Source organism: Leopardus geoffroyi, chromosome C3, assembly GCF_018350155.1.
Source record: "Leopardus geoffroyi isolate Oge1 chromosome C3, O.geoffroyi_Oge1_pat1.0, whole genome shotgun sequence".
NCBI lineage: Eukaryota > Metazoa > Chordata > Mammalia > Carnivora > Felidae > Leopardus > Leopardus geoffroyi.
Genome location: NC_059338.1, coordinates 47,131,229 through 47,142,740, shown reverse-complemented (window position 1 = coordinate 47,142,740; position 11,512 = coordinate 47,131,229). Strand labels below are relative to the sequence as shown.

The window sequence follows — 11,512 nt, the reverse complement described above, 5'->3', positions numbered from 1 at the left end:
TAACAACCAGAGTGCACTTTACCCCTTGAGATGGGTTATTAATACCATTAAGTCTGATGATATCACAGAATTAAAGCTAATGCATATTTAATTCAGAGAATCCATTTAAAGTCTGTTTCAGTCTGGCTATGTCTGACACACACACAGAGGTGTGTGCATATGTGACTATAAACTTTAACAGCTTATATAGCTGTAAGGAAACAAACTAAGTTTTCAAAAAGGTTAAGAAAAGGGATGTGAAAATTTTATTTAGGCTGGTTTTACTGTAACATTGTTTTTTGCTTTATAAAATAATTTTATAAAAGAGTCCATCAAGATATTATATAGAAAATACACCAAGGTAATATATATATACATTTCATAAAAATAGAATACATCTTGAGAATTGCTTCCAGAGTCTGTTACCACCATGTACAGTGTATTGACGTTCAACATTTATGCTAATTTGAACATACAAGATTTTCAAGAAAAACAAAAGAAACTGTCCCATTGGTTTTTGTAAAAATTGTTTCCAATTGACAGGAAAATAAAATACTGGAATGTAAAAGTTATAGAGCTAACTGAAAGGAAGGTTATATCAAAAGGCTAGGGCAAAGATCCATGCCATGAACAATCATCTGAGGACAAAATAATATTTTTTCTATTATCATAAGTGGTCCATCTCATTTCACAAAACCACTGTAAATAATATCCTTCTTTTGGATGTTCAATCTACGTGAACACCATTTGGTATCAAAAAAACATTCTAGAAGCTGTACTATATTTCTCAAATGAGTGGTGTTTATTTTTCCCTTAAAGTGTAAATAGGTGTATAAATCCCATTATAAAGTATGAATACTTAAAAAAAGCATCTTCATAAGTTACTTAATAAGCTTTGATCAAACACATAGCAGCCAGTTTTATTATTCTAAAATGCTCAAAAATCCATTGGGTTTGAATGAGTTATTTTTGTTTTCATTTTTTTTTTTTTAAGGAAAACTATCTTAGCTCTTATACTACAATAAAACATCACTTATATGTCCTTCTAAGATGTTCAGAATAATCTTTGGAAAGTAACTGTTCCAGTGTAATAAATAAAGAAAATAATAAGGGACTTTTCTAGACTTTACCAAAAGAAATGACCATGGTGGGTTCATGAAAATACCTCAGCGGCACCAAGGAAGGCACACAAAACAGAGCATAGCACCATTTTCAAGTTGCCAAGATTGCAACTGTTCAGGAGATGGTAATCTGGAAGGGGACTTGATACCCATGATTAATGCAGTTTAAATATTGGATTAGGCTCTGGAGGACTTCTTAGTATGGATAGGCAGACACAGCTATATATACTATGAATGTGGTCTGATATTCAATGGTCCCATTGGCACTGTAGGATGAGGCTCGAACCCTCATGCGGTAGGTCTCTGGTTCTCGCAAAGGTCGTGTTGTATACACCACTCCTTTCAGGTTTTCGTCCCTTAAGGCAAAAGGAACAGTCTGTTCCACATCTACCATGAGGAAAGTTGTCCTGGGATGCATCACTCCATCCTGCGTGTATGCAACCAGCCGGATTAAATCTTGATTGGCAGCTATTCCAAATGGGAGTGAGACAAGTTTGTATTCCAAGGCATATGGGCTCAAGGCACATTCCAAATCATTGGGTGGACAGTTCTTGAGGCAGAACCTAAGGACGACAAATGCATGAAATGCATATAGTTATCTGGCTTGGAAGCAGGAGAGGGCATGAGGCAGCTGACCAGGATCCATGACAACTTTTAGGCATTAAAGGGAGTAGACAGTCTGACTGCAAGAGCAATAGGCCACCCCACGTTCTCAGTCACTAACTCAAACCAGATGCCAGATGTCTGTGAGAGCATGCTGGTCTAGAGTCAAATATCTATCTCTCAGTTTCATTAAAATCAGAAGTTTTTGAACCACTGAAGTAAGTATGAGTACCACAAGAGTGTCTTTAAAATGGAAAGTCAATTTTGGAAATAGAAGCATCTTATGTACATATACTGGAAACAAGTACTTTTTAATGAAAGGAACACAAGCTATTTTTAAATTGTAACATCTATCCCAAGACTGAAAGCTGAAATAGAATATATTAATATTTGGTTTATTTTTCTAAAAATAATGAAAGGTCAACTAGGATTCGTGGTTGGGGGGGGGGGAAGCGCTTCCTTTTGTATTTGTTTTCCACATTATTTTAGATTACAAATAATACGTTTTCTTTTTTCAGAGCCCACACTGGCTGTTTTTGAGGCATCATGACTTTTAAGTTGTCTGCCAGAAATCACTGGTAATGGAGAGTAAAATTTAAAAACAGTGCACAAAGGACTATTTTCTGAAGATATGGATTCTTCAGTCATAGTATTTTTAGATGTTTCCCAAGTCAGTATTTTTAATTTTCTCCCTCACTTTCCTATTCCTCACCACCCCCCCCCCCCCCCCCCCCCGCCAAACAATTATGAATAGGTTTTCAGTGGATTGTGGGCAGTCCACACTTGGTCCTGTTACAGTAACTTGGTAGTCACTGTTGAGAGGAAAAACAAAGTGTGAGCTCCAACCAGCATTTGGTTTCAGAACCGCCTTCTTAATGGGTCTTATTCATGACTACCACTATCTCTGTTTTCAAGCACCCCATTGACTTGGTACCTGAACAGAGTATGACATTTCTGTAAAAGGTGGGAGAAAACAGAAGAGTAGTTTTTTTGGAACTCAGAAAAGATACTGTTTCAGACAGCAGGAAATGTAAGCAAGACGATATATGAATGGGCAGACTATTGACTCATCCTTGCTCATCACCATTCTCTCATGGAGTCACAGTGAGTCAACATAATTACAGCCAAGGTACTTCTTGGAATGCTTTAAGTGCTGAGAGCCCTTAAAACCCTGAGGCAACATGAACGGAAACTAGAAAATTTCAAAGTCAGGTTCCATCACCCTGTAAAACTCTCACTGCTGAGGCAGAATTCTAGATGCGGCATGGTGGATTACATACTGTGGAGACAGTCCGGGAAAACCTTGGCAGACAAAAGTGATAGTTTAGGCTACAGTGGCTGCTGCAGGATGAGCTCATTTCATACCCATTCACTGTAACTCCATATACCCTTGGGCTTATTGACTTGGTGTGAATTACATATGCCTACAGACAGGGCTTGTTGGTTGAGGAGAGAAAGCTTTTCAAAAGTATTCCTGGGACTGGGGAGCCTGGGTGGATCAGTCAGCTGAGCGTCCGACTCTTGATTTCGGCTCAGGTCATGATCTCACGGTTCGTGAGTTCGAGCCCCGCTTTGGGCTCTGCGCTGACAGTGCAGAGCCTGCTTGAGATTCTCTCTCTCTCCCTCTCTCTCTGTTCCTCCCCGGCTTGTGTTCTCTCTCTCTAAGTAAACAAACTTAAAAGTATTTCTGTGAAGAGGAGGCAAGACGTACCCTGAAACAGGATCCCGTTGGTAGTTGGGTGGACAGGGGGTATCGATGCACTGGTAGCTTCCTCTCATGTTGAAGCACATGCGATTTGGCCCACAGCGCACACTCTGCTCCAGACACTCATCAACATCTAGCAAACATCACAAGGAACACACAGCATCAGCAACTTGGGTCAGAGCTGGCCATCAGAGCAGGGGTTGTGGCTATGTGACCGAAATGGTGAGGGCTAACCTCCTTCTCCCCATGAATGAATTCATCCCTAAGTTTTTTCAACCACATAGTAGGGAATACCTAGGCTTTTTCAACCATAAAGTGGGGAATCCTGATACTGGCTGTGCTATTACCCATACTGCTTTGGGGACATACATATTTTTTGTAACATATGTGAAAGGTCATTGAAAAATAAAAGCTATAAAAGTAGAAGGGAAGCTATTAAGCTATCATTTGGGAAACAGACTGCATTTGAGTTTTTTAAAGCAACTAATACTTTAAATTCATGAAAAACAAGCTAAAATTTTAAAGGACGCTTGTGAACCTTCCTGTGAAGTGAAGAATCTCTTTATAATATGAGTGATCCTTCCTGGTATTTTGTTTTAGAAGTTCAAAATGTCGAGTGGGAGGTAGGGTAGTGGACATTAAAGTAGTCAAGTGATAAATTCAGGGGAGATTGTACAGGTTAGTCAGATCTTGTGGAGAGAGAGAGAATTTAGAAAAAAAAAACCAAAACCAGGATCAAATGAATGACCCAAGAACCATAATCCAAGTTTAATCAAATCTGAACTGTGGAGAATCCATCCTCAGGTGTTATGGGGGTGGGGTGCACTCTCTATGGTAATAGCTCTCCCTAGGGTAATGGGAAAACATGCAAACGAAATGCCGTTTATTTTGTTGCTTTCTATACCAAGTTGGTAAATAAAAACCCTTAAATCACTATAATTAAGAGAGATCAAGGGGTGCCTGGGAGGCTTAGTTGGTTAAGCATCTGACTTTGGCTCAGGTCATGATCTCATGGTTTGTGAGTTTGAGCCCCACATCAGGCTCCATGCAGGCCACTCAGAGCCTCCAGCCTGCTTCAGATTCTGTGTTTCCCTCTCTGTCTGCTCTCCCCTGCTCATGCTCTGTCTTTCTCTCTCTCTCTCTCAAAACTAAACATTAAAAAATTAAAAAAAAAAAATCAAGATGGAGCTAAAGGAAACCTTTTTTGAGCTTTCTGAAAATAAATGTTTTTGAGTCATGATTTTTAACTTAGGGTCCATATTCAAGCATCAGGGGATTTATGAATGAAAATCTTTTTGTGTGTGCCTGTGTGAGTGTGTGAGTGTGTGAGAGAGAAACAGACAGATGGACAGAGTCAGACAGACAGTGAGTGCAACATTGAGATTAATGGATTTTCTGGAAGGAGCATCCATAGAGTTCTACAAAGTTTTTTAGGGATTTTGAGGTCCTCAAGTTAAGAAACATATTTTAGGGCACTCGTCTCCAGCTGTGGTACCTGCATTCCCCTGGTGGTGGGTGGAAGCTCTTCAGCAGCGGGATAGCAGGCAAATACTTCGGGGAATCAGTTTCCATCCAGAAACACATTTCCCTTATGTTCTCTTTCCTAAAAGCACTCTGCCCAAGAACTTCCTGTGGCCTGGAGTTCTCCTGTCCCCATTCCCATTTTATATCCTTCTTCTGCTTTACAAAAGAAAGGTTTTCACTAATCCTTAGTCTTTTTATGATACCCAGGTGTAAGATGATTCAAAGCACATATTCAGGGTGAGAAAAACTGGTTATTCATATTGATGGTGGCAGGCCTTATTTCACCATTGCTATAAACCAATGGTCTTAGCTCTCTATTTTAAGTCAGATTTCAGAAGTGAGCTGGTTGTCATGGGAACACCTACTTAACACTTTTACTTGAACAGCAAAAATGACCTTAGATTTTTTCTGACAGTCAAGTTGGTTGGTTTAACAATGACTATAGACTTCTAAATTATATAGTGGTCATTCCCCATTAACTGGGTTAAATCAACAGCTCCAAAGTACTGAGGAAAATATATTTAAGGCACATGTACATCAAACAACAAAGCCAGAATTCACACCCTTTATAACAATTTAAATATGATATGAAACTTTGGAGGTCAGTTTTAAAAATTATGAATGACACACGTATAAGGTTTTCAAATTTCTTTTTGCAGCAGGCAAGCAAAAAATTTGAAGACTACTTATTTTAGATAAAGTCTTAAGTCAATTGGCTGTATATAGGCACCTGGAACATGCCTCCTTCTTTAGTATTTGAATAAACATAGATCTTGATGTACAGAGGAAACAATTACAATTAATTGGAACCAAATCAGTTCTCTGCAGAGGTAGGACCTAAAGGTTAAAACCACTTCTATCATGGAATTGGTGCCAACCCCAATGTGCATGTGAAACTATTAGATCATTTCATGGCAGTAAGTGACTTGGTATCTGCATAATGGTATGTATGTGGGACGTGGCTTAAAGTTGTAAGTTCTTTTGTGAACCCTCAAATAACTTGAAATACTGCTATAAAAAAAAGAGAAAGGAGAGAAGAAATTCCAAGACATAGTATTTTATTATTTAAAAAAAAAAAAATTTTTTTTTAACGTTTATTTATTTTTGAGACAGAGAGAGACAGAGCATGAGTGGGGGAGGGTCAGAGAGAGAGGGAGACACAGAATCTGAAACAGGCTCCGGGCTCTGAGCAGTCAGCACAGAGCCCGACATGGGGCTCGAACCCACATACCACAAGATCGTGACCTGAGCCGAAGTCGGACGCTTAACCGACTGAGCCACCCAGGCGCCCCAAGAGATAGTATTTTAACCATGGACAATAAATGTTAAATTTTATTTCTGAATTATTAACTATTTGTATTTCTGTCTCAAAAATGAGCACTTTAGATTTGGTTTCAAGTATATTCTGTTTTATAGGAAATGACAGTATAATTATTTCCTTTAAACTTGCTAATAGTTTTCATAAAGTAAAAAGATGCTGAGCTATAGTGATATGGAGTAAATCACTTACTTGACTTTGTAGTTACTTAGATGTGCTGATATTAAACATAATGTGCTTTCTAGGACTAGTTTTCCTACGGGAATAGAAGGCAGAATGAAACAAATTTTTATTACACTGAAATCTTGCCTATTGTCTCTGAACCAATTTCTAATTATGATTTTATCTATCAGAAGGGTGTTATCTCCTTGGCAAAATGAGATTATCTAAGAATGAAGTAAAAGGCCCTTTAGGAAAATGTGAAAGAACTTCAATTAGCCTTATCTTCTTTTTTTCTCACAAAAAACATTCACTTCACACTCAACCACCAAATTTAATTTTAGCTCTAATTTTTATGGTGAATTCTTGCAGACAGATGGAGGCCAGTGGGCTACAGGGGCCCATGGAAATGGCAGCCTGGAGTCCAGAATCTGGTTACATGTCTATATGCATAATAAGAGCAGTTATCTTATCACAGATTTCCAATGGCTGAATGTGAATTTATAAAAATAAACAAAATCTAATATTCAAAGTGTTCACCCTTAGCTCCAGAGTGCACACTTCCCATTGACAAGCTTTCTTTAGTATTTTGGCTTCTGGGCAGGTGGCTCTTCTTTGTCTTTTGTCTACAACCATCTCCTCAGGCTTAAACACCCTACAGGCATTCACTCTGCTTGCTCTGTTCATTTATTCTACTGCCTGGTCTTAAAAAGAGAAGCCAGAAAAGATGGAGAAATCGTGCTGTCTTCTGTTAGCTGACAATGTGATGATGTCTGGTTTTTATTAAATATTACAAGAAAATTACTATGATAGAAATTAAAGGATAGGGATTTTATAACATAAATATTCTACAAGAAAAGAATACAAGATGAACTGAAAAACTTTAATATTAATAGCTTTAGGACATATGAATGCATTTAACCAAGTGCTTCTGGACACATCAAACAATAATTTAAGATAAACATACTTGAAACATTTGTCTTATAGAAAGAATAATTTAGATTCTTGATAATATTATGAATTCCTTTTTAAAAACTTGGATAAATTAGGGGCGCCTGGGTGGCTCATTCAGTAAGCATCTGACTTTAGCTCAGGTCATGATCTCGCGGGGTCATGAGTTCAAGCCCCGCATCGGGCTCTCTGCTGACAGCTCAGGGCCTGGAGCCTGCTTCAGATTCTGAGTCTCCCTCTCTCTCTGCTCCTCCCTCACTCACACTCTATCTCTCTCTCAAAAATAAATAAAGATTAAAAAGAATTAAAAAAAAACTTGGATAAATTAGAACACTAATTTCAAATGCAATGCCAATAAAGTGTTTCTAAACGTTTAAAATTAGATTAGTGGGGCTTAAAATTAGCAGAAAGATCTTTTAGTTTCTCCTCTCCGCTTCTTGGGCAAATCAGTATCAGTCATGTTTTTTGTTTTTCATTTTGTAGCCTGGTGACTTCCACTTTTGACTAGCGTCTCTGTCCTTGTGTAATGTCAGATTCACTTTAATTTCCTTTTTATCACTCACAGTTTTATCACTAAAGTATAAAGCTTCAAGAATGCACATGTGACTATCAACCTTTTTTCTCTCATAAATGCCTGAAACACTTTCTAAAGCTATAACAAGACTCTAAGTTATTCTTCAGATTAAAGACTGCTTTAAAAGATGTAATTGTTTTCTCTCAAGTCTCTTTTAAAACCACAAAAATATGTAACCCATTTAAATCACAAACATTTCAAGTGACACCTGTTTCTGATTTGTTCCCATTATTTTCCACTCTCTGAACCACAACTGAAAGTTGAAAAATGTTTTGAACTGAATGAGTGGTGAGGGCATTTAAAGAACAAACTGCCATAATTTAGAAAAAAAGAAAAATTCTCTCATGAGAATATGATACAATATAGCACTTAAAAATCTGACTAACAGGTTTTGTAATTTGGTTGGTTATTCCAAATGCTTTCGTATCTACTCTGCTTCCTTCCTTGGTGCCTGGCACACTCACAGGAAGTGCAGTGTTAATGTTGGGCATTGCCACTTCTTCAGAGGGTTCTTGGGGTGACAACCTGGGGAGGGTTATAAAACACGGACAGTTGTAAATGCTCTCACCTTACCCTGATGCTACAGTACAATGACCCTGGTATTCAAAGCATCATAGGAGAGACAAAGGCCCATTCTAGACATTATGAGATCTGTGATCAAGTCCTACCCTTGTTCTTGATTATTCTAGGATATTAGTGCTCATGTAATCACTCTGAGAATTTATTATCTGTGGAATGGGTACAAATTATTGCCCTTGACATATCTTGTACTGTTGATTAAAATGAGTTAATACTTGCTTTGGAAAAACATGACTATAATGTAATATATTATTCTCGTACTTCAAACCTCAGTAGAAAGTTCTGCATAGGGTTTTAAATAAATGTTTGTGACAGATGGCTGGGAGCGAAGGTTATTACGGTGTTCATTTTCCTTTTCCGGTCTACATGATCCAGTGGGGGATATCAGGGAGGGAATGGGTGAATGGGTGAGGGAGGGGTTAGAGCTCATGGAACTGAGGTGGCCCTATCATACATCCAGCTCTTGTTTCCTGGAACACACTTTCCGTGACTTGAAATCCTAGCAAGTCTTGTGAATCTCACACAGAGGGAAAATGTAATCTAAATTTGACTGGTACTGATAAGCACTCCTTTGGAGATTTTATTTGTTGTACTTTAGCAAAGGATACAGTTTGTATATAATAGAAATTAATATAATTCAGAGGCTTGTTAAGACATATATACTACTTCTGATTTTGTCCACAAAATTGAGGGGGTTTCTTGACGTAGGTTCTTATTTCTTTTTGATCTAAGTTTGCATTGCAACATAATATGTCTCATTAAAGCAAAATGCTTGGGGCGCCTGGGTGGCGCAGTTGGTTAAGCGTCCGACTTCAGCCAGGTCACGATCTCGCGGTCCGTGAGTTTGAGCCCTGCGTCAGGCTCTGGGCTGATGGCTCAGAGCCTGGAGCCTGTTTCCGATTCTGTGTCTCCCTCTCTCTCTGCCCCTCCCCCGTTCATGCTCTGTCTCTCTCTGTCCCCCCCAAAAAATAAATAAACGTTGAAAAAAAAAAAAAGCAAAATGCTTTACATATTTTTGTGTAAAGAGGGTAATATTGAGATTGATAGTTTTTTTTTTCCTTTCTACCATCACTACACATTGTCCCAAACTCCGTTATAGTACCTATAACCCTGTATATTATGTTTTTATTAACATGTCTGTTTCCATTGGACTAAGATATTAAAGGGAAGAGATTATTTTATTCATTTGCAGATGCACCTTTTGCATTCTGCACTGCCAGTTCATGATTGTGCCACATCATTTGTAGACTCAAAGAATAGATTGCTTAGTTGACCACCCACTGTTTGCCAAGACAAAAAATAAAATAGTGCCTAATACTGGAGTAAAATTTACCAAGGTCTCTTCCTATTTCCTCTTCCATCTTGGCTGAACTTTGAAAAGACATTTGAAGAGGTTTATTTCCACTTATTTTTAAAAATATATAACATGAACTGGTTTAGGCATTCTTGCTCCTTCTATAAGACTGAACCAGTACTGATTCTCAACAATTTTCCTTTGCCTACTTGCTCTCTTACTGGTTCTCCTACTTGCAAAGGCAATGTTTAAAAATAAATATGACCAAGGGGAATGAGAAGGAAATGGAAGCAACTAGGAGAATAATTATTAAAAAAAAAAAAAAAAAAGAAAACATTATTTTCTCACACTCTCCTACACCGGCTCTAAATCAAGTTGCAGCATTGAACATCCCAACTTTTTCTTACCTTGACAGGTCTTTCCATTGAGCGTAAGCTGATAGCCAGGTGGACAGATACACTGATAGCTTCCAAAGGTATTTTTACATTCGTGCTGGCAAGTGTCTCGGTTTTCACATTCATCAATATCTACGCAGAAAGAAAGCAGGGTGTACAACCATGCAAAACAAAGGCAGAAACTTGACAGAACCAATTATACACAAGTTGTGGATATACAATAGAAAAACTTCTATTTTTTACAACTCATGGGATTTAACATGCTCAGAGCTGTTTTATATCAGGATCTGTTTTTAATGGAGTCCAATATCAATTGTACTATTTCATAAAATATGAACATCTTTTCTGTGTGTAAGTATATATGAGCTGAAGCCCCAAACTGGCCAATTTCTATATTTCTATATTAGGAATGGCAGATGAAACAGATTTGTACAAGATCCTACCACCAAAGTACTAAAGTCTTGACTTTATACTAGGTCTTTATACCCTTTATACTCTTTATAAAGTACATAAAGTATACCCTTTAAACCCTTTATACTAGGGTTTACTTAAAAGACGAATTTTCTATTGGTGTTAACTAGAACAAGGAATGTTCGTTTTTATTTAAACTTTAGTCTCCTGTCTCTCCTCGCACCTGCCCCCAACATCCATGCGTCACTTTCCCATACAGATATAGCAAGTGGAAGTGTTTTTAATTTTGTGATAAGCATATTCATCACACTTCATGCAATTATACAGTACTAATGGCAACTACATATCTATAGTTGCTATGACACCTTTACTCCTCAAAACTTCAGTCAATTCTTTTGTCAAAAGTAATCACTGATGCAGATTTGTTGGAAGGTTCATATACCACAATAAAGGGAAAGCATTTTATAGTAAACAACTATTTATCTGCTATTATTAAACAAAGCCAAGAAAGCAGCAATAAAAAGGAGAGTGAGAATGGGTGATAAAAATTAATTGCTATTTGCTTTCAGGATAGGAGATGTGATTTGGGAGGCCTCAGATTCCTTATCGCAACTGTGTTTTGCTTAATGTTAGAATTTGTTCATAGTTGCACGAACCAGTGGAAGAATGAAGAGAGAACATGATGTGAAATGGCAGCAGGAGTGCTGTCGGGTGGAAGTAAAGAGGAGATGAAAACTGGGAGGCGACACAGAGCAAAGGGATGTGTTCATTGTACATGTTTCGCATATGCTCAGAATGTAACTGCAATGATTCAAAATCTGTTAACGATAAACACTCATCAAATAGTTGTTAATGGTTTTGCCCCATTTTAGTTAACCAAAGCATTTATTCCACAACTT

At 37.8% G+C, this 11,512-nt stretch overlaps 1 protein-coding gene across 4 annotated transcripts in view; it reads right to left on the bottom strand.

Moving 5' to 3' along the window:
- Window positions 1-218: 218 nt before the first annotated feature.
- The window catches only part of HMCN1 (hemicentin 1), a 483,427-nt gene continuing 472,133 nt past the window's right edge, over window positions 219-11,512 (bottom strand). For all 4 annotated transcript variants that reach the window (XM_045452692.1, XM_045452691.1, XM_045452693.1 and 1 more), the window contains 3 exons: window positions 10,215-10,334; window positions 3,415-3,541; window positions 219-1,663 (listed from right to left, as the gene is read on the bottom strand). In XM_045452692.1, the coding sequence (XP_045308648.1) occupies window positions 1,297-1,663; window positions 3,415-3,541; window positions 10,215-10,334 (614 nt within the window). In that variant the 3' untranslated portion in view covers window positions 219-1,296. The remainder of the gene's footprint in view (window positions 1,664-3,414; window positions 3,542-10,214; window positions 10,335-11,512) is intronic.